This window comes from Carassius carassius, chromosome 37, assembly GCF_963082965.1.
Source record: "Carassius carassius chromosome 37, fCarCar2.1, whole genome shotgun sequence".
Classification (NCBI taxonomy): Eukaryota; Metazoa; Chordata; class Actinopteri; order Cypriniformes; family Cyprinidae; genus Carassius; species Carassius carassius.
Window position 1 is genome coordinate 13,406,074 of NC_081791.1, and position 27,452 is coordinate 13,433,525.

Consider the following 27,452-nt stretch of genomic DNA (forward strand, 5'->3'; position numbering starts at 1 on the left):
TACAAGATGTCACTAATCAATCTGGGCGCAAATGTTTGTATCACATGCTTGTCAAACAACTTGTTCTATATTCTATCCTCTCCCATTTTTAATCTATAGCCCTGGTGGTTCAGTGAGCTGAAGTGAAATACAATTTTCAGTTTGAAATGACTGTATTTTCTTCTGTTACAATGTACCTCTCCCCGGAGTGAGAGAATGTGCGCACATGTAGTCAAGGACCTAGGAATATTATTCAACACATTACAATTCAACCTGACTGCCAGAGAAAGAGTAAGAGAGAGGGAGAGAAACTAAGAGAGAAACAGATAGGGCATTATGTGAGATGAATGACAATCAAGTGAAATGGGTGACCAGATCTTTTTGCACAAATTAATTCAATATCATACAAATACCAAAGTCAAATTCACTCTCGTATTGATGGAATCTTTAAAGGAACCATTAACCACCCCCCCCCCCCCAGAAGTGATGGTTTAAATTAAAACACTTTAATGATGGGTTTGTTTCTTACTAACACACAACATTACGTTTACATTTATTCATTTAGGAACAGAAGCAATCAAAACCAACAAAAGAGCAACATTATGTAAGTGCTGTGACAAGTCTTGGTTAGCCTAAGACCGGTCACATAGCAAGGTTTTTTATTTTTATAATAAATGAAAAGAAAACAAGTAGATATAGAAAAAGAACAGGGAATGCTGTTAAAGGGTCTTTTTTAATAAAAATAAAACAAGTTAAAATAATAGAAAGAATAGAGAATGCTAGTGTTGTTTTTATGATAAATAAAAAGAAAAGAATTAGATAGAAAAGAAAAAGAATAAATAATGCTAGTGTTAGAGGCTCTTTTTTTAAGAAAACAAGTAGTTAGAATAGAAATAGAACATGGACTGGAGTGGATTATTGTGATGTTTTTATCAGCTGTTTGGACTTCTGGCGGCACCCATTCACTTCAAAGGATCCATCGGAGAAGCAAGTGATGTAACTCTAAACTTCTCCAAATCTCTTCCAATGAACAAACAAACTCATCTACATGGCCTGAGGGCGAGTCCATTTTCATTTCTGGGTAAACTATTATTACTAAATAGACTTGTCTGTGGATATGAGACTGTCTAAGTACAGTCATTTTCCTCCAGCTTGCAGGATATGCTCGATGCTTCTCCCCAGCTGAGATGTCATTGCTGTGTTTCCTGTCTCAGTTTGGGGAAGACCAGACCATCTGTCTCTGTCTGGCCTGGGCCACCACTAGAACTCTCTTGTAAACATACACATGCTGCCACACTGTGCTTTTGCAGGGTGGAATACATTCAGAAATCACATTTACAGAAAAAAAATGCTGTAATATATAGCTATACTATTAAACTAGAACACTATACTATTTCTATAGTTGTTCTAAAATGGGTCAAATCATAGTCGACACATAATAATTCCCCTCAGTTCTTTTCCTGTTTTAGCTTTTATGACTGTTTGTACCCCTGTCTGCTAGTCATAAATATATGTATATATTTTATAAGCAGAGAGAGACAGGCCGAGAGAGAGAGAGGACTGAGCTAACAAAGGAACCAGAGATAGTTACATAATCATTTCACTCCTAGGGGCTTTAGCACAAAGGGTCTCAAAATAAATGGCAAAGTCTGTGTGAACACATTCTCTGAAACGCTGCCCTGTGTGAACCAAATATAGCATTATAGCCGGTTACAATCTTTGTATCATGTAATTAGCATCTATGAGCAGAGAACGGGCTTTAATTACAGTCAGATGCGTACACAACACACAAACAATGTGATCAGTTTATGGATTTATTGGGTGTGCAGCTTTGGGTTCGTTCAATTATGCTCTCATTTCTCAGGGCCAAAACAAATGAGGAAATACCAGAAAAAAGAGTCAAACTGTTACTCAACAAGCAGTCACTAGTTTGTCAGAGGTTATCAGTCTTTTACACAACTCACGCTCAATAAAGCTCAACAGAAGTATGGCCGTATATCCACCTGTTTCGGTCATTGAGTCAGAGGAGAATGTGAATATGGGCTCTTTATGTCACATACTTTGAATTCTTTCTCTATGCGACAGCTATGAATTTGAATCATTCAAATTTATGGAAATATATATATTTTTTAAAAGTGGTCAGTCACTTTAATATAATCTTTAATTAAATAAAATTAGGAACAAGAGAAATGTTATGTTTCTTAAATATATTTTATAACGTGTGATTAAGCCATTTGTCAGGAGATGTCTGTGCATTACTGTAAATCATTAAAATGTCATTCAGAAAAGAAAGTGGTTCTTTTGGTCAAACCAATAGGCATGGTTGGGGGCATTAGGACTGCCTATGCATAGGCCCCTGATCTTGTGCAGCGCCCCTGCCTAAGAGAATGAATTGGTCAATATGAACACTTTTTTTTAAATGATATATAATGGTGGTTTAGCTCATTTTGTTCAGGAGATTTACAACAGAATGTAAAAAAAAAAATAAACATATTTTCAAAGGTCTGCTTATGATTCATTTTTTCCACTAACCCAAAAAGTGTAAAGAAATTTTCCTCACACTTTGCATTAAAGCGTTCATGTTGTTGTTGAAGGTATCACAACTGATTGGGTAATATTAAGATTACATTAATAAGCTACATGCATCATTTTGTGCAGCACTTTTTATTTAATAGCTAATGCACTGATAAGAATTTGAGACGTTCTCTTTTATAGAGATTTTCCTCCCTCAACTTTTATTAAACTCACGTCTATCTATGATGTCATTTTCACACTTTGCCTGGAAACTTTTTTTTTCAAACGCGCCATAAGATTCGTTTACCATCTCTAGCATTTACATCGGTTAAATCAATGAGCAGACTCCAGCTGGGTTGGGCGCATTTCGGGGGCAGTGGAACACGAGCGCGAGCACGAGAGCGCGGCGCTGATTGGACAGCAGAGCTGTATAAATTACCGCAGTGCCGTATTTCTCTCTTTCGTGGAGATTTAGTCCAAACCCCAATGCGGTCTGAACAAACTGCCCTGGGCCGTCATAGGAGAAAGCCGTCGCGCACAGGATCGTCTTATTTACAATGAAGGAGAGAAGAATCAGCCAGCCTTTGGTCATGCGTTGTAAACTGGTTTTAGTAGGAGATGTACAGTGCGGGAAAACCGCAATGTTGCAAGTGTTGGCCAAAGACTGTTATCCTGAGGTATGTCCTGCTCTCTCACGTATTCACTGAGCGGATATTGATTTGTGTGTTTGCTAGTAGGCTACGGCACTTGGATGCTTGCTTATGTCATTATGCAACCATATACTGTGACTAGTACACACTGCGTTTGATATGTACATTCATACATCATACATCAAGATGATACTTTATGCATCTTTCTCATGTGAGTTGTTGTGCACGTGTTGACCCTAGGGGATAAAAACTAAAAAAACGTTTTAAACGAAATTAAGTGTTTTTATGGAAATGTTAAGTCATTAAGTAACGGCTTTTATTTTGTTTCCCCTCACGCACAGACATACGTCCCAACAGTGTTTGAGAACTACACAGCTGGACTGGAATTAGAGGAGCAGCGCGTGGAGCTCAGTTTATGGGACACGTCAGGTGAGAGAGAGACTGACCTACAGCTGTACAGCGGTGGTAAAGCAAGCTTTACGTAACAGAGCATTTAAACCGATGAACACAATTGCACACAGTCGTTTTTGCTAATTAATACAGTTTCACACACTTTAAATATCATTAAATGGACCCAGAAATTAAAATGCTGTCGTCATACTCGTTCCTGTAGGACTTTTTTATGTGGAACACAAAAGAAAATGTTTTGAAAAACGTCCCAGTGTCTGTTTTACAATTTGTCGGTACAATTGCTCTGACCAACATTTAGTACTAGTTTTAGGCACCTATATTGGCCTGAATACATGTGATTTGTTCAACTACGTGCTTCCACTTCATAGTGAAGCTGTTTATGTTTGTTTAATTCATTTTCATGCATACAGTGAAAGCAAATGAAGTGTTCGTCAAATAGGCTCTTATTCTTTCCAATTGTACTAGTAGTTTAAGTCATCTATATTGGCCTCAGATGGGTCCTGCACTGTAAAAAGTTTAACTATTATTTACTCAATTTTATTGGTGAAACATTTTACACTCAAAAAAATTGAGTACATTTTAAAGCTGTGAAATCAATGAAATATACTGTATGAATTGAGTAAATGCAAGTAAAAAAATTAAGTAAATCTGAGTAACTGCATCTGGTACATTAACAAATAAAATTGAGTAGAAATAATTGAACATTTAAACATTTAAAAACATTATTTATGAGTAATATTAACTGTTTTTATTAATGAGTAATATAAACTTTTTATTTTCTCTAAACCTTTGTAAAATAGTACTCCACACAACCACCAGTATAACGTTACATGACATTGGCCTTTATTGTCAATGAGTACAGCAATACAGCACATTTTACACTGTATACAATATTGCCTACATTTAAACTCATTTAACAAACATTTTATAAGTAAAAATTAAGTATTTAAAAATTCAGGTAGCCTAATTCAAGTGTAATCAAATCAACCCAATATCCACCGGATCAGCGCTGGTCCTCGTGCCGGAGACGGACTCGCCTCTGCGGGTGAACTTTGAACTTCATACCGCAATCCTGCGTTTCACTCACAGCCGATAGATACTGCGAGTGACTGACATAACCTGCCAATAAACAAACAGTGACAGTTCTGAGGACATTTTATCATCCAAATGATAATAATTATATTTATTATCATTAGGAATGAAGTCATGTGTTTATGCAAAGCGTTTCAATCATGCAAAAAGACAGGCGCGACTCTCGTTTAGGTGTCGAATTACGCCTCTGTATGTTGTTTTGCATTAAATATGATTTAAAGCACAGTAAAGATTTTATAGATAAAATAAAACATACACAAACCTGAATTTCACAGAGGAAATGCACCAAATCTGGGACGCTGAGAAGAGAGCTGTTGTCTGGAGACTGGAGAGTTCAAACTGCCCGCGCTCACTGACTCAACCAACCGTCGAGTTGTCATCACGTCAGAGGGGAGGGGTGCATTGTTTTAATTGAGTAAACTTACTCAAATTTTAAGAGTGTGTTAAATATATTAATTATATTGATTTGAATTAAGTAATATTTTTGTTTCTTGAAACAGATCAGTTTAATTCAACATTCTCAAATATTTTGATAGAAATTTCACAAATATATTAAGTCTATTATAAAGAAATAATTGGTTAGTCAAATACTAAATAATTTTATTGAAAACAACTTAAATATATCTGTAAATTTTAGATAAAATGAACTGTTGGATTTTTACTCAATTATTTTGGTATGTTTAACTCAAACAATCAAGTACACGATATTCAGAGATTTTATTAAGTTAATAAAGTTAAAAATTTCTGTAATATTTACTAAGCCACAGAATTATTTTTTACAGTGTGTGTCATTTTGCACCATGTTTACTTTCATTGTATAACTCATATAACTTAAATCAATATATATCAAATATATACTCATTGTAGTAACCAATGTACCTGATCAATTATCTATCGCCTTTGTGATATTGTGATAACTGAATTGTATCTTCAGTGGATCATATGTTGCATTACTATTTACAGATATACAAAACTATTGCTTATCATTTAAAGTAGATTAAGAATAGATTTGGATTTATCTATACAATGTTTTGTTAGATTTACTTACAAAATCACTTTCTGCAAATCGTCCACATGCATTAGCTTCTGTCTATCCTCAGCTGTTGTGTTGACTTATTGGGCTAGTAGGTCAGTCAGACGTTACAGGAAAGACCCACCATCAGCACCTGAGCCCTGAGTCGGGGAACACAAGCTGATGTGTGAGGAGTCTGGCGGCTCCAACACCTGAGACCAGTCCCCAAGCGTCAGACGCTGGCAGCGTGCCGTCTTTACCTTCTGTCTGCCTCTGGATCAGACGAGATAGACAACTGGTTATTAAAATATTCAGGACAGTGCAAGACAGTACAAGGTTTTGGCTCATTGTGGCACGCAAAGCCTTTTCAATGACGTAGGTGGCTTTTTAGAGATACTGTTTCTCTCTTTTTTTGAAAAAGATCACACAGATCCGTTCCAGTGCCTGTGGTTTTGTCTATGAGACTGATTTGGTTAGGGAATGTTTGCATGTGTATCTGATTGAGAGTCTTATTAAGATAAGGCTAGTAGTAGAAAGCCGTGGTTCAATGACTGATTACTGAAGCTCTTACTTTTCAAAGACACATGGAATGTTCTACTGATAGTCTCATTTATTTAATCTATGTTTAGATTCATGGAGTTTTAAGAGTAAGAAGACATCTCTTAAAGGGACAGTTCACCCAAAAAATGTATAAACAAAAACATATTTCTCTCCTGAAAATTATTATTACTGTTCTCATACCAATTATGTACCAAACTGTCCCATCTTTCCTTCAATCTAAATCATTATCTTTGTAAACTTGTTTTGGAAGGATATTTATTTTTTAAAGTACATCATGCCCTTTCCAAATGCCCTTATTTTATAGGCCTAACTGATATTTCAACCTAGATTAATCTTTGCAATAGCGAATAAGTTTAATATTTTTAAATCCCCGCTGCTGTCATATTGCATGCCAAGTGAAAGCTGGGTTCTTCAGGGTCATGTTGCATAGCACGTTGTGTAACATATCAGTCAGTGATGCTGCTTTGTTTCAAAGTTGAACTTATACATTTGTTCATATTAATGATTTACTGACTTTTTTGCAGCTCATATAACACATTTTTATATGCACAGTTGATTATTAATTATTGTTCTGGTTCTGATTTTGAACCAGTACTACTACTACTACTAATAAAATAATTTGTATTTTAAAATGAATTATTATAATAATATTGATATTAATATATAGTATTATAAATTATATTATAATATTATATTATAGAAACAACAGCAATTAATATCAAACAAGCAACCATAACATCCAACTAAATGCCTAGAACATCATCTGTACGTGTGATAACTGGTGAATGAACTCTTACGCAAGGAGGACTTCCTGTCTATGCTCAGTTTAGCTCGAGGTGTTTCCTGCTGTGCAGTTTATCTAAACACACTGCCTTATTGTGAAACGTTAAAAACACTTAAAAGGCTACTGACCTAGAACAGTGAAACAACAGTAGAAAAACTTAAATTAACCCTGGACACACAATCCAGATCAGAAGGTAAAACTGTAAATGTCAGAGAAAATACATTTTATCATGTACAACAGCTTACTCAGAATATTGCATGGAAGATCAGTGCTTGAGAAGCCAATCAAACAGCTCCCCCATCTATTCCCTCATTAAGCCAGTTAGGCTTTGTTAATTGTGCACAGTCTCGTTAGATGGCAATGCGCAGGAGGAACACTGGCAGAGCGCTAGATGCTCATGCACCCACAAGCAAACACTCATCAGCATACGTGAACAAACACACTCTAATCACGACTAATTACAGAAGCTTTAATTGAATTTGCTCATCTGGCTCTCGCTGCTTCGGGCATCTCTTCACACACTCTCCAGATCAAAGAGGAGACGGACATTAAAGGCTGCTACTGAGCCTTTGACAGGGCCTGGTGCTGCCCACTCCTGTAGCTCTTATCATTAGAATTTTGATTCAAGAGGAATATACAGTTTTTATCATTTGTTTTTCAAACAGTAGCTATGGTCAGGTGTCAAGAGCAATTGCTACCTAGTATAACAAATACAGGGAGATGTCTTACCATTGAGTTTTACATCTGAAAAGATCCATGACCCCCCACACATTAGATCTACAACTCAAATATTTTTGTCAAAAATAAATGCATGTAATTTATAAACTAAAACATTCTTTACAAACAATATAAAAATGTATACATTATTGAATACATTAATAAAGATATTTAATTACCAGAGCTGGGTAGATTACTTAAAAATTGTAGTCCATTATATATAACATGATGAAAACTGTATGTAGTAATGCAATATAGATTACATTTTTACAAACTTGTTTTAAATGTACCATAACATGTACCATAGTCATATAATAAAAGAAAAGAGAAAGAAAATACCATGTTTTGGTGTCAAATTAATAAAATGCATTACACATTAATTTAGTGAGTAAAGTGATAAAGTGAATAGTGAATTGATAAAAACATAATAATTCAATTAAACTCATAAAAATGTAAAATAAAAGCAATTTAAAACACTTGAATACTAAGCATTTAAATACTTTGTTTACCTGTATGTCAGTGTGACAATTAACCAACATCAGACAACTATAAACGTGCAAATGTGTTGTTAAATTATTGAAATATTGACAACTTCTGTGATATTTCAACAAATATTTTATTTTAAGGGGTGACAAAAATGGGAATACCTGCATTAAACACATATTAATAAACATGAATACAATGACACGCGCCCGAGGTCTTCCAGATTTGAAATATTTTTGTCCAGACTTTCAGAATCAATAAATTATGAATAATTTACTGCCACTGTTTGAATATGCAATCAAAGTAACTATAATCTGATTACAAACAATTTAAAATTTTCTAATTGCAAGTACTACATTTTTTAAATCGGATTATTTAATCCAGATTACATGTAATCAATTAGTACCCAGCACTGTTAAAGCACATTATTATATTAATAATAATATAATATAATACAATACAATACAATACAATACAATATAATATAATATTCATAGTGACAGCCATACATTCATCAATAGTCATTTGTTGGAAAACATTGGTGGTATATGGTTATTGGTTTATGATATTCATTCCATTTTTACTGATGCTTCAATTGAACTAAACCTCATCTTGTTTGCAAACTAATTAATATGACAATGGTGCCACATTTAAAGCAGTTAAATCAGAATTAATGAGCTACAGTGTCCTCACTGTTGAGACCTGTACTGTCTAGTGTGTTTGTATATATATAGTGGTGTCAGGGTTGCCTGTAAATTCATTGCTGTGTCTCATCACATCTCCCCTCTCTTTCTACTGATAAGCCATATATTCTCTGTCTAAACGTAGTGAGCTGAGTCACTGTCTACATATACAGCAGTAGTACGTGACTCAGGGAGGCTCACACAACACCCAGCATCTGAGCTGAAAGTCGATACTAATAAGCACAAATACCTGAATATTGGGTGAAATGCACTTTAATGGACTTGCTTTATTTTTTAATTGACATAGACCCATAGTATGAGAGTGTTTATGTGCACATCCTTCAATGCTGTTGCCGTAGTTACGGAATGATCGGTGTGTGCAGGGGACAAGACCTCCTCGGCAACTCATTCTGTCAATAAAGGAATCTCAGAGAGTCGCCCACACACATGCACACACCTATTACGAGAACTGCCACACGAACGCTATTTACATTACTCCGCTATTGTCAGTTCCCCCTCATAGCATTTGATCTTCCATATTCAGCTGCATTCACTCCTCTATCACAAGCATCTTACTTGATGCCAAGTTTCCATTATTAATGTTTGTCATGTGTTTGCTCCTGCAGGTTCACCGTATTATGATAATGTCAGACCTCTCTGCTACAGTGATGCAGATGCTGTTCTGCTCTGCTTTGATATAAGTCGTCCGGAGACCGTCGAAAGCTCTCTGAAAAAGGCAAGACATTTTATGACTTCTTCAGTTCTATTAATCTGTTGTTGTTGTTTTTTTTTACCTGTGTTCCAGTAAAAATATTCTTAAAATAGACTGTTTTACTTAAGAAACAACACTGCATAAAATACTAAGACTTTTCAGAAAATGCATTAATTAGTTTATTTTGTCTCATTGCACAGGCAATTTTCCCCCACTTGTTTTAAGTATAAACAAGTTAAAAACAAATAAAAAAAAGTTAATTTAAGTGAAATAAGACAAAATACACTCAAAATAAATATGCCATCAAAAAAAAACATTCTTTCAATATTTACTCACCCTCATGTCATTCTAAACCTGAATACCTTCTCAAGTAAAAATATGATTTCTGCAGTATATTAACAGCTCTCTCCCTGCAGTGGAAAGCCGAAATCATGGATTTCTGCCCCAGTACTCGAATAATCCTAGTCGGCTGCAAGACAGACCTGCGAACAGATGTTTGCACACTGATGGAGCTGTCCAATCAGAGACTGACGCCCATCTCCCATGAGCAGGTCAGTCAATCGTACCCTCCCTATGTAAACTCCACTAGAGACTCCACGTCTCTCTTTTTCCATCTCTGACTGCATTCGGTCTATCTTTCTGTATGTAGGGCACTTTGTTGGCGAAGCAGGTAGGAGCAGAGGTGTACCTGGAGAGCTCTGCATTCACATCAGAGAAGAGCATCCACAGCGTTTTCCGCTCAGCAGCACTAACATGCCTTAACAAACTGCAGCCCCCCATAAAGCAAAGCCCCAGACGCCGGCTGTCCAAACGCCTCCTTCACTTGCCCAGCAAAGCGGAGCTCCTGACCTCCTCCTTCAGCAAGGAGAGAACCAAGAGCTGTTCCATCATGTGAGCTCCATGTGTGCCACTCCAATTCCCCCCAAAAATGTATTTTCGCTCTTTGAACCGGTTGTTTGGGTGGGGGGTCAGAGAAGGGGGGGGGGGCATGACCTTTAATGACCCTTAATGACCCCTCCTCCCTCTCTCTATACTTATGTTGTTCTTCTCCAATTCTGACACCCCACCTACAAACATGCTCATCAAAACGACAAAGAGCTGCTGCCATTGTTTAAGGTTTTCGGCTGTTACACATCCTCTTCACCAGCCTTTACATGAACTGCATTTTATATCAATGATCAATCAGTCAGACGAAGAAGGAAATGTAGTGAATACTAGACAGTGGACACAGTCAGATATTTTTATGGGTAGTTAGCGTGGGAATGTGAGTTGAGCTGTGAACGTAATTTAATATTTAAAGGAAGAGGATGTGTTACACAGTACGCACTTTAGTTAACATGGATGTGATTGTTAAATTGAAAGTGAGAGGATGATTGAATACGGGTTGGCATTAGTTAATGTTTCAATACAGAACTATACTTTGCTTGTATTAGCTGGCACCGATCTACGATGTGAGATCTCATACAAGCATGAGGGGAGGAGCCAAACAAGATTTGATGTCCTCCTGACAAGGTGAACAGTGTTATAAATCTGCTAGATGAAGCATCCAATCACATTTGTACATCCAGATGTATTGGACATGCTGACACACTCTTTCACTTTCTCTCTCTCTCCATCTCTACTGTAGTCCTTCATGCACTTTCTGCCCCTAGAGAACAATTCATAAATCTCAGCCAATGAGGAGAAGCCCAGCATCGCCCGGGCCATTTCTTAATACAGAGCAGGAGTTATTGCAAAAAATAAAAAAACCTTTCCAGATGTAAAGGTTATGGGGGATTACTGAGGGACACCGCAGTCCACCAAAACTGATCAACGTTGCATAAGCGAGAAGATAATTTGAATGTTCCAGTTGACTTTTCTTTTACAGTAATCTGCCACAACACTTAATTCTCAAAAACAGGCCTGTAAAAAAATTATTCTCTTATGTGGTAAAGTTTCTGGTTATAATTCGAGGCTGGACTTTAGATTGCATTGTAATTTCAGTGATTCTCATGCATTTGCATCATCTTAATATGAATTTGTTACTGTTGTCTGGTTTAGTCGCACTCTTATTTGTTATATGTTTGATGTGGTGGATCTCCGCAATCTTCTTTTTGTTACTGCGGTCTGGACGTACATATGTTGTGCATAATCAGTTTTGTACTGCCCTTTAAATGAAGTCTGAAGCAAACAAATTCAGAACAGACTGTATGATTGTGTGTGCAATGTAACTGTAACTTATTAATAGTTGATTATTGCTGGTTCTGTTTTATTATTTCATTTCAGACTATCTGTTTTATATTGAATATTGTTCATTGATTATTTTCCTTTGTCTCTGATGTCATGTGTCACTCTTAAATTACTTAAAACTTGGATTTGGTCAATACAACTTTGTGTGAAGGTTTTCTTCTTTTTTAGTGCCAGCACTCATTAAAGAAAATCCTTAATCTAAAAATATTTTGCATTTTTTAAATATTTGGGATTTTTATAACCCTTTTACGTGTGAATACTTGCAGATCCAGTGGCAGTCCAAAATATGAGAAAACGAACATGTCTAAATAATCCGTATATACACTTAACATAAAAACGAGTTTCCCAGCAATCTCTATAAAATAAACTGCACAACACCTGGAAAAGTCATGGGAACTCATTAGCCTGAATCTGATATCAGGAGAGATTTCATATCAAATAAGCATCCTTATATGACAGACTCTCAAATTACCTGTTTATTCACATGCCACTCAAATCTAGGCCAGCAGGTCTAAGAAAAACCAGGAGTACATCATGTGATTCTGCAGGAATGGTATGCAATGAAATGGCATAATACTGAATAATAAAGAGGCAGAAACAATAAAAATATTTCCTGTGTGCATATGCACCTATAACAGAACCTTAGTAAGCGCAGTACACAAAGCCAACAAGCAAACAAGACTATGGAATATATGGTGAAATAGTTAGGCAAAAAGAGCTTTAACTAACTGAATAAATAAATATCCCTTGAACAATTTTGATCCATCTATTTTCTTTATGAATCCATCTACAGGTTCTAAAGCTTGCACATCAAACACGCTTTCTCAAGTTACTGATTTTTGCAAGTCACTAAACTATCCATCTTCACAAACCTCCATATTATTCTACATCTGGGATATAGGTCTACACTGAAAAAAAAACTTTTGCAAGTAACCATTTATCCATTTAGGCAATCAGCTACAAACAATCATTAAAATAATAGTACACCCAAAAATGAAAATTAGCCCATGATTTACTCACCCTCGAGCCATTCTATGTATATCTCTTTGTATATGAATTAATTCTTTCTGATGAATACAATTGGAGTTACATTATAAATGTCCTCCTGGCTCCTCTAAGCCTTATAATGGCAGTAAATGGAGATCGAGATTTTAAAGTGCACCCATCTATCATAGAAAGTTATAGATTACTCCACATGGCTCCGGGGGTTAATAAAGGCCCTCTGAAGTGAAGCAGTGTGTTTGTGTAAGAAAAATATCCATATTTCAAACTTTAAAAACTGTAATCTCAATCTTCCACTAAATGTCGTACACATGTTCACGAGAGAATGGTTCCAGCGGATGACGTAGGATGCAGTTGTAACATAAGCTCTGGTAAGAATATACTAGTCTTGCAAGAACCACGTTTTGTTTACAGCAAAGGAAAACCAGTCTCCTCTTGACTTACATCGACATTTATTTTGTACTTCTAATTTATGACAGATAAATTCTAATTTATAACCACCATTCACTGCCATTATAAAGCTTGGAAGAGCCAGGGCATTTTGAATATAACCCCACTCGTATTTGTCTGAAAGAAGAAAGTCATATACATAGGATGCCTTGAGGGTGAGTAATTTTAATTTTTCAGTGAATTTTCACTTTTAACGTTATGATATTTTGGTACAAAACATCTCTCAATTGCTAGAAGAATTTAGTCATTTTGCATAGTTTGTTAATTCTATGAATTTCTACACAAAACCAGTTCAAACGCCCTTACCTACATCAGTCAACTCTTTAGTCTAGTACCTTTAAATGGTAGAGTACATATTCACAGTATAGCATATAAATAGACAAAGAGTGCCTGTGTACCGCACCAGGCTACACTTTATATTAAGGTGTCCTTGTTACAGTTTAATTATACATTTAAGTACTGAGTAATATTAATTCATTGATTACATGTACTTACTATATGGTTAGGGTTATGATTAGGATCATGGTTACTTACATGTAACTATGCTTATTTGAAGTTATCATGCTTATTTTAATTATGTTATTATAATAGTTATTACATGTAACGTGTAACAAGGACACCTTAAAATAAAGTGTTACCCCACACCATGTTCAGCTCTTTAATTTAATACATTAGAACAAGATGACCTTGACCAGTCACAGCTTGAAGCATGGCCATTAAACATGATTTTAGAATGATAAATCCAGCATCAGATAGGGTTTGCTTAGCGGAAGAGCTCCAGCAGCATCCAGCTGATTGAAGTCCTCTCCACCCAAACAGCCCCAGTCCCTCTCTCCTCTCCAAGGCTATATGGTGTCTAGCAAGGGAATGACAGAATGCCAGTTCATTACCAGTGCCTCACATACAGAAACCTAGTGTGAGAAACTGGGGAGAAATCAGTAAAGGAGGGAATGAAATGATGGGGGGAGACTTATTCTCTCCAATTACTGACGAGCTGCAGTCTGCAGTGCACACAAACACACACAGAGCCATCAAACCAGCCACCGTGACTCCAGCACTAACAATGCCATAGATCGTCTAGAACTGCTGAAATAATGTGGGATCATAATGACAGGAAAAAACACAAATGTGTTCAGTATGCGAGTTCAGACCTTCAAATGTGGTGTCTACTCTCTTATACACCTTTTCTGCTTGTGTTATTCACCTTCACATACTTACATTATCAGAGGATTTTTGTTTTAAGGTTCAAAACAGAATTTCAGTGCTGTTCCAAAGCAACAAGCTCAGTAAACCCTTGTTGAATCAGTCAGGGTGACTGTCTGTTCACTGGAGCAGAAAGCATGTCACACACACACACACACACACACTCACACAAGAACAAGCTGGCCTCGTGGCCTCAGGAGAAATGAATGTACATAATCAGCATATTCAATTTATTCAGACATTAGCATAAACAATGTGAAACCTCTCAACTCACATCATCATACAGTTCTGATTTATATTACATGTCCTTTTTAGAGATGCATGATATCAATACTAAATATACATCAGATTATTTGGAATATTTTACCTTTGTCATCATTCGATGCTCACTTGATGAAGGGAATCAAACTTTTTGTTATAATTTCAAGAACGTCTTATCTGTTAGTCTCCATAGAATGAAAGTAAATGGGGTCCAAAACCACACTAGACCATCTTCTTTTGTGTTCTGCCACAGTGTTGTGAGACTCTAATTTCTCGCTAATTTCTGCTACGTTTGAAACAGAACAAAACAACCGCACACATTTGCCCTCATATGAGCATACCTCTCACAATGCCATGGGCTTTTTCTTGCCAACGGGGTCCCTTAGGCTGCCCTAAAACCCATGAGGTTCACCCAACCCCCACTATCACTCACTCTCACACATATGTACAGTGTGTCACAGTGAACCCCTCAGGTATGCTGATAATGGATGAGCACATTTGGCTGTTTAATTAGCCAACTGTGGTTTTATGGCATCTGGGTCTCTGGGCTATAGAGAAGAAAGAAGGTGTGGGTTGTGTTTGGACTAGTCAGGACGGCCATACATGTCTGGACTTTAAAGTAGAACAGGGTTTTTGCTGGTTACAACTGAAAATGTAGGTTGAAGAGCAATGTTTTACTGTAAAAATAATCTAAAAAAAAAAAAAAAAAAAATTAAAGGCTATAAACTGCCTGGATGTCCCATGTTGAGCTCAGGTGCTTGACTTTCGATTGACCTGTTTATCTGTAAACACAGTGTTAACTAATTCTAAAATAAATTTTAAAAAAGAGATTTTTGTCCCTTAAGGTCCTTAAGTTAAGGACACATTTTAACATATGGAGTCCAGTTGGTTGTGAAAGTGTAAATAACTAATTAGGTCAGGGTAGACTACACATGCAGTACTGCCCACAATCACAGCATGGTGGGGAAACTTCCCCAAATGCTTGTATATGTCACAATATCACGGAGATATTGGTAACTTGTCTCTTACATGCAAAAAAAAAAAAAAAAAAATGAAAAAAGAAAAAAAGAAAAAGGGCATCTTGATACAATATTTTCCTGTTAAACCAGGAAACAAACTAAAAATACAACAATGAAGCCTGAATGCAATTCCATGTTTGTAATATGCTATCAATCAAGTTTCACAGCAACTGACAATATCCAAGACAATTAAATGATGATTAAAGATATATTTTAAACAAAACTGCTTTCATAGCTTATCACTATCAGCATGAGCACTACAGACTTCAAAGTTAAAGATTTGAGAGAATTTGGAGCAGTTCCAGACTGATACAGGCTAAAGCAATGGTCAATGGACTAAAACAGGGGGTACGAGGTGGGATTGCAGGGGGCCTGCTGATTACACTATAAAAAATCCAACTCACAAAAAGTTAGACTAATGATTATATTTTAGTTAACTGGACATTAAATGCAAAAATGTTGGCATAACTAGTGAAAAGACGTTGGTTCAACAATCGTTGGGCCAACCTAGAATTGATTGTAAATTCAATTTGTAAATTCAAGTTAACAAGCATACAAGTTGGTTTGGAGGTTGGAGCATGCGCACTGTAACGACTATGAAATTGGCACATGTGCAATGAAGCGCGCTAACACCAAACAGACAAAGGAGCCTCACCCTAACTGTGGTGGATACGGTGAATAAGCTAAAGCCCCAAAAAGTCAGCGTACTCCTTTAACTTGCAGTTATATTGCTCGTTTTTTAACATGTTTTGTGTTAACAATTTAAAATGTTTAACATAGAACATTTAAAGTATTTAGGACTGATTGAATAAGATAGTACTTTGAATGTTTTTTTTTTCTGCCTACTCATTTAATTACTTTTTTTTAAGAATAAGTATGGCTAAAGTTACCAATGTGTTGCTGCTGGTTTGAAATAAAACCTGGACCAAAATATCAAGCATGTAGTAGTTTTTTTTAACCTTGTGATGCTGTTTAAAAACACATTTTTAGTCAACTGAACGTACTTTATTAAGTCAAGTGAAAATAACATTAAAAGTTGAAATTACATAACAAAAGTTTTTTTAACTATAAATCTCAATCAACTGAACAAAAGATCTTAAGTTGGGAGACATGTGACCTTACTCAGTGAATTAAGTAAACTAATTAGTTAAAAAGTTGAGTAAACTCAAAAAAGCTGTGCAGCAAATTACCTTGTAATTTTAAGTTAAGTCAACTTTTCTTTTTTTACAGTGTACTTCTTGAGAAACTCAGTTAATATATAAAAAATACATAGAAAACAAAAAATACAATATTATGAAATATTATTAATATATGTAATTTTCAAACATAATACAACTTTTTATGATTGTATCATATATTTTCACATTTTAAATATTACATTATATTTTATTATATTACAGTAAGTAACTTAGTTAGTTGTCTTTCTAATATTAAATATATTTTGTAAAATTAAATTATTTTAAATTACTTTCCCATAATATTTTTTTATTGAATGGAACCAGAAATTGGAACCAGACCTGTGACATTTCAACAATAAATGTAGTAATGTTAATACTGCAAATATAATAAAATGTATTTAATAATAATAATTAAAAATACATTTTTGACATTAATCATATTCTCAAATATTAATATTTTAATTATATTATATTAAAGTATACTGTATGTCTCTCCCATATTAAACACATGTAGTACAATTAAATAATTTGTCCATAATATTTTATTATTAAATGGAACCAGAACTGGAAAATTTCTTACGATTCCCCACCCTAAACCTTGGCATCAAAACAAAGTGTGTAATTACATTAAAATTAACATTATTATCCACCAAGATATCCAAAGGTTGAAAACTCATGGCATAGATTAATGTCAAAATCTGGATATTTTGTGCATTGCTGCTAGTTATGTGTAAACAGTTCACAACAAAGAAAGATCGGTATTGTATGCCGCTCTGTAAGATTCTCAAGGTCACACAAAGCTGTAATCAAAATTACCCACAACCTTGAGTGTGCCTGAGAGGAGCAAGCAGATATGAAAACATGAGTATTCTCTTTGACTTTACAGTGTCAGACAAAACATTTACCGCAGAAAGCATGTAGTCATAGCAACAGCAGCTAAGTCTTAGTGCAAGAGTGTCTGTGTGTAGGTGCATGTGTACAAACAGACTTACTTTTCAATGGCCTGAAAGAGAAAAATTGTGCAAAATGAAATATTTAACGGATTCAGCTCTCTTTTTGAGCACACATACATTCTCTGCGTGAAGATGAAAGCGCCAAACAGACGCTTTTCAGGCAAACTGAAGCGGTACATTTTAATTAACACCTGTGCCCTGCATTTATCAGTAATGGAAACCGTCTCCACACAACCCTTTCTGTGCGATGACCCCATTTGAAGTTCATTTGATTCGAATGAACACAAATGACGATCAAGACTGTGTATTAATGTTCATAATGCTCCTAGATAGCTGTTGATGGGTGAGATACCATTGGTAATTAAGTTACCTGTAACTCAAACGGCAGGCATCCTCCTTAGATCAGAAGTGTGTCAGAGCCTGTCTCACCAGCACAAGCCCCCCATCAACAGTCTGCACCTGTTTTGAAGGAAGTTCTCTTTCTTCCTCAGAATAAAGGGAAGCCCGGCTTTTAGATTTTCCACAGAGGGAAAAGTCACTTCCACCCACACATGGAGAACACTACTGCAGAAGGAGGAGGAGGATGTGAACTGAACAATAGAGACTCGCGTGTCGATGGAGTTTCGTAGTTGAAGCGCTGACATGCTTCACCCTGTCGCCCAGATAAGCCTCTCTCCCCTCTGTGCTTCTCTACCAGCCCCTCATCCTGCCCCGCAACAACAGCCATTGTTATAAGACAAACATTACAGTCTATTCCTGTCAAGGTTGATCAAGTAAACAAGGTGGTGCTGAACTTGCACCGCCCACCTCTTTTTATTTATCTCATCACAGAGATTCTGTGCCAAACAAACACTAAAAAGAGGTTTCCAAGCTGCAGTTTCAGTAACACAGGAGCTAGCTGTCATATGAGAAGGTGTCACAAGGACTATATCTCAGTAATTATAAGTCAAAAATCAAATTATACCAAAGTGTTTTTTCCAAGCAGTATTTTTTATGTGGGTTTCAATCACTGCGCTTCAACTTTAAGTTAGAACCATTTTTTGTGACTTCTGTCCTCCAAACTTCAATCTTAAAACAAGTGAACATTTACATTTAATCATTTAGCAGACGCTTTTATCCAAAGTGACTTACAAATGTAAGAATGTAGCATGTACTTAGGTGAAAGCCAACCATAAAATCAAGGTAGATTTACTGAAACCTGAACCTGTACTCTCAAGACCAGCATGGTAGTTTTTTTCCATGGTCATGTTCATTTTTATTTTTTTAATTTTTTTGTAAATAAACTTCAGATCAGGGCAAGTTGTTACATTTTATAAATTGTTATAAATTTTTTATTAATTAATTAATTGTTTTACACTACCATTACAAAATTTGCGGTTGGTAATATTTTTTACTTTTTAAGTCTCCTTTGGTCACTAGGCAATGAGTAAATAAAATATAGTAATATTGTGGAATATTACTTTAATTAAAAATAACTTTCTATTTTAATATTTTTAAAAGTGTAATTGATTCCTGTGGTGGCAAAGCTGAATTTTAAGCATCATGACTCCAGTCATGATCCTTAAATAATCATTCTAGTCTGCTGATTTGAAACATTTCTTATAATTATTGATATTAAAAACAAGTGTGCTGATTAAGATTTATGTGAAAACTATAATATATTTTTTTCAGGATTCTCTGATAAATATAAAAGTTCAAAATAACAGCATTTATTTGAAACAAAAGTCTTCTGTAACTTTTTGTAAGAGTCTTCACTGTTACATTTGATCAATTTAATATGTCCTTGCCTAATAAAAGAATTAATTTCTTTCGAATAATTATCTTACTAACCCAAACTTTGAATGGTAGTGTACATATTGTCATCTGGGTTTCATAATTGCTTTAATGTTATAATTTTGCTGAAAAGCTATTTAATCATAGGTTGCATTATGACAGCTTACCCCTTATAGTATAACAACATGCTCTTCTATTAGAGGATAGCATATCTTCAAGAACAGAAAAGTGCTGAAAAAGGATCTGTGAAGGACGACAGGAAATGCACTTCTTCAGGGAAGGATATTAAGCCTAAAATAGCACTGACCAGTTGCTACATGAGAACGTATCTGCTGAGCCACTCAGGAAGGTGCTAGTAATTAATATAGAGGCTTGCTGACGAAAGTAAAATCCTCTAACATGCATAAGGAACAACTAGGCATTGCTTAACCCGAACGGAATTCAAAACTAAATAAAAGAAAGTCAGTGAGAGGAGTAAATGAGACAAGTACACTCAGACACAAGTACTCTCAGTCAGACACTCTCTCTGTGAGAGCACTCACTTGTACAAGAGTTCCTGTGAGCTGCACTCCATTAGGATTTACTGTCAGTTACTCACATAAAATATGAGATTTCTTTAAAGTGCTAGCGAGAGCTTGCATCCCAGTTTCTGTTTTAGTACATGATGCCTGGGACAGAGTTTGTTTTTCCATCACAGGATGCCTTGGTGGGGCCTTTCATTCACTGGCACTGGACAAAGGCCTGGGATAATATTCCTGGTGATGGGCCAGTGCAACATCATACCCACACATCTTTACATAGACACAAGCATCATATCAAACATTTATACACCTTCACCTGTTTACTACAGTGACTGTGGACTCAGCACATCAGATCTACAGTAATGTCAGCTGCAGAATTATCAATATGCATGCAGTCAATATGACTGTCGCAGTCTCTCCAGTACTCAAGCGATTTCTGCCCTCCTGTGGTAAGACAGAGAATTTGAAAGAGAAAACATCTCAAGGTTACGAATGTAACCCTGGTTCCTTGAAGGAACGAGATGCTGCGTCGAGCGCTTTGGGGAACGTCTCTGACGAGACCGACTCTGAATATCGTGTGCAATCTGTTCAACGGAAGGGAGTGACCTCACGGGCGGGGTGACATAGCGACCAGGAAGCTATAAAAGCACGTGCCGTGCAGCTGGCTTCAGCTTCGAGTAGGGAAGCAGGCGCCGGCAGGGTTGCCGGGAGTATGGCTCTGAGACGCAGCGTCTCGTTCCTTCAAGGAACCAGGGTTACATTCGTAACCTTGAGACGTTCCTTTTCAGGAACTCGAGCTGCGTCGAGCGCTTTGGGGAACGATGTGCCCACGCTGCCAGACTTCCAAATCCCTGCCTAGTGTGTATCCGAAGAGCACAGCTAAGGCGAGAGAACAGAAGAGCCTGGAGTGGCTCGCAAATCAAGGTCATAAAATCATAATGTAGAGGGTGTGGACCACCCCGCAGCGTTGCAGATGTCCAAGAGGGACACACCTGCTGAGAAGGCCTTAGAGGCCGCCATACCCCAAGTGGAGTGAGCCTTGGCTCCCAAAGGAAGGGGAAGACCAGAGGACTCATAGGAGACATTGATAGCCTCGACTATCCAACGACTTAGGGTCTGCTTGGAGGCAGGAGACCTCTTTTTAGGAGGACCGTGGCAAACAAGCAATTGGTCGGATTTTCTCCACAGGGCAGCTCTGTGGACGTATGCGTCCAGTGCTCGCACTGGACACATACAATTTAGCTTTTCCTGGTCTGGCTCCCAAAAGGGAGGAGGGCAGAAGGCCTGCAGTATGATAGGTTGTGGTGTAACAGAGGAAACCTTCGGAACATAACCCGCTCGAGGGTATAAGAATAATTTGGCCATACCAGGGGCAAAGTCTAGGTAAGTAGGGGCCACCGAAAGGGCCTGAAGATCTCCAACTCTCTTTAGCGAGGTGATTGCCAGTAACAGGGCAGTTTTAAGCGTCAGATGTCTATCTGAGATGTCTTGTATTGGCTCGAATGGAGCTTTACAAAGAGCCTCTAAAACCACAACCAAATCCCAGAGGGGAACACGGGATCGTACTGGAGGTCTCAGCCTCAGCGCACCGTGGAGGAAACGTGTAACTAGGGGGTGTCTACCCACTGACTGATCATTGAAAGGGACATGGTAAGCAGCTATGGCCGCCACGTACACCTTTAAGGAGGAGTGGGTTAACCCTGCAGAGAGCCTAGCTTGTAGAAACTTCAGAACTGTACCAACTGGGCAGTTAACAGGGTCAAGCTGGCGGTCTCTGCACCATGAGGTGAAGAGTTTCCACCTCAGGGCGTACAGTTTCCTCGTAGAGGGAGCTCTGGACTGGAGGAGGGTCTCAACAACCTCAGTTGAGAGACCCGATTCTATGAGCTGTGCCCCCTCAGGGGCCACACCCACAGTTTCCACAGCTCTGGGCGAGGGTGAATTATCGTGCCCTGCGCCTGTGAGAGTAGGTCTGTCCTGATCGGTATCTCCCACAGAGAGCCGTCCAGGAGCGAGACTAGATCTGCGAACCATACTCGGCCTCGGCCAGAACGGGGCTACTAATAACAGACGGACCCCGACCCGGCATACTCTCGCCAGAACTCCGGGGAGCAGAGCGATAGGGGGAAATGCATACAGACGAAGCCTCGGCCAGGTCTGTACCATAGCGTCCAGTCCCAGAGGAGCTGGATGAACTAGAGAGAACCAGAGGGGACATTGCGATGTCTCCTGGGTCACAAAGAGGTCCATCTGGGCTGTGCCAAACACTCTCCATATCTGCTTCACCACCTCGGGGTGAAGTTTCCATTCCCGGGCCTTGGCCCCTGCCTCGACAGTATGTCTGCTCCCACATTCAATCTCCCAGGAATATACACTGCTCTGAGCAAGAGGAGTTTGCCCTGGGACCACAGAAGGATCTGGTGTGCCAGCTTGCACAAGGGGCGTGAACGCAGACCCCCCCTGGTGATTGATATAAGAGACCACTGATGTGTTGTCGGTGCGCACCAACACATGGTGACCTCTCAGGTCTGGGAGGAAATGTTTCAATGCTGGATAGACTGGTAGCATCTCTAGGCAATTGATGTGCCATGTCAGATGGCGGCCACTCCACAGACCGCGGGCAGGGTGGCCACTCATGACCGCACCCCAACAGGTGAGGGACGCGTCTGTCGCTAGCGTTACACGCCGACAAAGAGCTCCCAGCACCGGGCCCTGATTCAAGAACCAAGGTTTCTTCCACATGTCTAAGACACGAAGGCATCGCCGCGTGACCTTGATAACTCGAAGTGGATTCCCCCTCGGGGAAAAGCCCTTGGACTTGAGCCACCACTGCAGGGGTCTCATGTACAGCAGGCCAAAAGGTATCACGTTGGACGCGGCTGCCATCAGACGTAACAATCTCTGAAATTGTTTGACAGTGAGTGACTGGCCTTCTTTGACTCTCTCGACTGATGTGAGGATCGACTCGATCAGAGCAGAAGACAGACGTGCCTGCATCGTGGTCGAATTCCACACTACGCCTAGATAGGTGGTTCTCTGAACTGGAGAAAGTACACTCTTCTTGGCGTTTAGTCTCAAACCCAGCTCCCCCATATGTGCGAGAACGACATCTGCTCTGATTGAGCTAGAATCAACCAATCATCGATATAATTTAGAATGCAGATGGCCTGCATACGGAGGGATACCAGAGCCGCATCTACACATTTCGTGAACGTGCGGGGTGAGAGTACATGGCCGAAGGGAAGTACTCGATATTGATAAGCTTTGCCCCCGAAAGCGAACCTCAGAAACTTCCTGTGTTGTGGAAGGATGGATATGTGGAAGTATGCGTCTTTGAGATCTATTGTGACAAACCAGTCCTCGGATCTGATTTGAGCTACAACCTGCTTGACAGTGAGCATTTTGAACTTCAGTGGCAAAACTGAGCGGTTCAGGGGACGTAAGTCTAAGATCGGACGCAACCCCCCATCCTTCTTTGGAACTATGAAATACCGGCTGTAAAACCCAGATTCCCTGTCTAGAGGAGGGACCACCTCGATGGCCTCCTTCCTTAATAGGGTATTCACTTCTTGTTCCATAACCAGAGCCTGCCGGGGGCCGACTACTGTCAGTGTAACCCCGTTGAACTTCGGCGGTGGATGACCGAACTGAATGCAGTAGCCTTTTTCTATTGTACGCAGGACCCAATGAGATACATTTGGCAGTAGTTTCCATGCTGCTAAATAATCTACTAAGGGAATCAGTCTCTCGAGACTGACCTCTGGTGTAAGAGGCCCCCGAAGGGGCGGAAATAACTGGGAGTGGCGCTCGCTGGAGGCCGCTGTGCCCTGAAACTCTGGCAGGGTTGGCAGACCGACCTCCTGAGGGCACTGAGGTGAGGCGGGCACCGTATAATGAGGTGGACCGCGCTCTACCCCAGTAGGGGCTATCCTCTAGATCCCTGTGTCACTGGCGTCAGGATCTCTTTGTCGAGGACTTCCGGGCCTCGATAACTGTTCTTAAATCGGGCTTTGATTTGGAAGTCCCCAACTCCTCGGTCCCGACGTGGGGGAACACGAGTGGCGACACTCTGTTTTTGAGCCTCTCGATATGAGGAGCCGGCATGTGGCAAAGTCATTGTGGAAGATTTTTATTGGTCAATATGTAAACTAATCAGGCATAATCAATGTGACTCTAGCCATTTATGTATCAAGTTATTCTACTGTTATAATCATGCTTTTGACTGTAAGTAGAGGCCTGCCTGAGAATGGAATGTGCAGAGAGTGCAGGGGTGTAGTATATGGTGCATCTGCACACTCTATTTGGACATTAGACAAAATATATGATCAGACCTCCTTGGTGCAGACATTACCAAAATACAGCATATAGTAAAGTTGGACACCCTATTTTGACATAAGACAAAATATATGATTAGGCCTCCTCGTTACACTTAGAATAAATTCTACATCCTAAAAGCAAGCTGGAGACAGCCATAAAAGGTAAAAGAGTTGATAAACAGAACCATATGTATGAAATGTATTGAACATGGGCACGCCTTCAGAAGCATTGTATAAAATAGAGAACCGACACAGACTCGACAGACTGTTCTGCAGAGCTTTCTCGGTTTTATTTTCTCTTGAGAATAAAATCTTTCTTCTGGAAACAGAACCCTGAGACAGTGTGATTCCTCAGATCCATGGCCGACGAAAATACACTACATTATCTCCCGCCCAGATGTACCACGAGAGCGACAAGGGAGGAAATTCTGGAACGCCACCGCCTGTTTCCGTGCCTCCTGGAACCTGTCGACGACAGTATTGACTGTGTCCCCAAACAGGCCAGAAGGCTGAAGCGGGGCATCCAGGAGGCAGACCCTGTCTCTTTCTCTAATTTCTGACAAGGTCAGCCATAAATGCCTCTCCGCGGCCACTAAGGCTGCCATAGACCGCCCAATCGCGCGAGCGGTCTCTTTAGTGGCGCGGAGGGAGAGATCAGTGGTCTTTCTAAGCTCTTCAATATCTTCAGACTTGATCCCCTCCCCCTCGTCGATATCTCCCAGCAGGTCGGCCTGATATGCTTGCAGGACTGCCATGGTGTGAAGGCAAGCCCCAGCCTGACCTGCTGCCACATAACCTTTGCCCACCAGCGAAGATGTCCCTCTAAGAGGCTTGGTGGGCAACGTCGGAGCCTTTAGAGATGATGCCGACCCGGGCGACAGATAGCCCGCGAGCGTCTGTTCGACCCGTGGCACCGCTCTATAACCCCGCTCTCCCAGCCCCATCACATTGCCATAGTATAGTATAGAATATGAATGATTCCACGATCTTGATACTTTGTCGTGGAGATCGGGAAAGAATGGTAGGCTCCGACGTGGAGGCGGTTGCCTCGGCCGCAGAAAGCGTTCATCTAACTTGCTTCTCTGCTTCTCAGCCTCAGCAGGCCATTAGATTTTTAATTTATCCACTGCGCGCGTAACCACCTCCAAAAGCTCCTCATAATGGGGCGACAGGGGTGGCGAATCCCCAGCAACAGTCTCCACATCGACCTCCTCGGAGGAATAGAGGTGAAGCGCTGATCCCTCACCCTGGGGGGAAGAAACCGACGAGCGTGCTTCCAAACCCAGGGTTTGGGCGCCGGATCTGGCAGATGAGGAAGGAGATAAGGACTGGCCCGTCTCCATTCCCTCTGACAGATCCACCTGCTAACCCCACGAGTGCAGCAGCCATTCTGCCTTGGCAGAAGCGGGCCAGCACCGCGGGGAACGCTGGTGAAGGCTCCCTCCTCGAAGAGAGTCCTCCGGGATCGAAGCGTCCGCATTGGCAATCGTTCACAATGTGGACAGTCGGCCACTTTGAGAGCCGACTCAGCGTGCTTCGATCCCAGGCAAGCCACGCACAAAAATTGTGTGTATCCCCACCCGTGATGTAGCGAGGGCAGGGAGGAACACACAATCTGTAACGTGGCTTGGATTCGCCCCTCACATGCTTGGTCTTACTTTTGGCATATTGAGCTGTTCTTGCGATATTTTAATGCTTTTAGAGACAGACAACAATAAATAGGACCAACAGAACAGACTTTTGACATGCACACACAGAGCGCTTGCTGACAGACGCGAAGCTGAAGCCAGCTGCACGGCACGTGCTTTTAAAGCTTCCTGGTCGCTACGTCACCCCACCCGTGACGTTACGCCCTTCCGTTGGACAGATTGCACACGATATTCAGAGTCGTTCTCGTCAGGGACGTTCCCCAAAGCGATCGACTCAGCGTCTCGTTCCTGAGAAGGAACTATTCAGAAAAAAGCATGTCAGTGTTGGATGGTTTTATGCTGAATGCAGATATTAAAAGGTTGACTGGTTTTCTGTTTGAGCAACGTATTTCAGTACATAACCAATAATATTTTAATGGCTGTTACCTCTGACATTTACAAAAAAAACATCTTAAAAGGATAGTTCACACTGTAAAAAAAAATTTCGTAAAAAAACGGATAATGTACTGGCAGAACATTACCAGGACATTTTCTGTTAAATTTACGGACACTTTACGGACACTTCCTTCAACATTAAAACGGAAATTTCTGTAGATTAACATTTTCTTCCGTACCATAAATGGAAAATCCGTTATGCAGAGATTAAAAAAAGAAATTGGAGCATAGTCCTCTTCTGTAGCAAATAAATCCATCACAATATGTACAAATTGAACATGGTTTATTTTTACCTCATGTGAACATTCTTAAAAATGCATTCGGTAGCTTTTTATTTGCCTTAAACAGGTGAAGACAAAAATATTATGACATCAACTTAACAATGTGAAAAGCACCATTGAAAATGTTTGTATTATAGAACAATTTTTAGTTTAAACAGCAACATGCAGAAAAAAGAAATCATGAACAGGTACTTGTACAATACTGGTGTTGCACCAAACAAAGAATACATTTTCAAATACATGGGGTAAAAATTAATACAAAGACAGGGCTGTCATTATCAACAATTGCTACAGACTAATAGTCTTTAGTCAAGTGAATGACACCATTTTCCTATAGAACACAACATTATTTAAAAAGCATAAAATGTGAATTTTGTCATCAGTTATTCTCCCTCATACCGTTTCAAATCCATACGATTTCCATTCATCTTTGAAACACAAATGAAGAGTATTTTTAATGAAATCTCTGTGCTTTCTGTCCCTCAATTGACAGCCTATGCAACTACCATTTCAACGTCCAATACATTACAGCTGTCAGATTTAATTAAAAAGGATCTTCATTAGTGTTCCAAAAATGAACAAAA

At 39.1% G+C, this 27,452-nt stretch overlaps 2 protein-coding genes across 2 annotated transcripts in view; one reads left to right on the forward strand and one right to left on the reverse strand.

The window, feature by feature from the left end:
- The window catches only part of LOC132118065 (N-fatty-acyl-amino acid synthase/hydrolase PM20D1.1-like), a 324,185-nt gene that overhangs the window by 137,878 nt on the left and 158,855 nt on the right, over window positions 1–27,452 (reverse strand). The window lies entirely within an intron of this gene.
- Window positions 2,914–11,353, forward strand: LOC132118048 (rho-related GTP-binding protein Rho6-like). Its single transcript, XM_059527537.1, has 5 exons — window positions 2,914–3,170; window positions 3,485–3,572; window positions 9,513–9,622; window positions 10,015–10,149; window positions 10,248–11,353. Exons 1-5 carry the CDS (start codon window positions 3,051–3,053, stop codon window positions 10,491–10,493), a joined length of 699 nt encoding a protein of 232 aa, XP_059383520.1. The 5' UTR covers window positions 2,914–3,050; the 3' UTR covers window positions 10,494–11,353.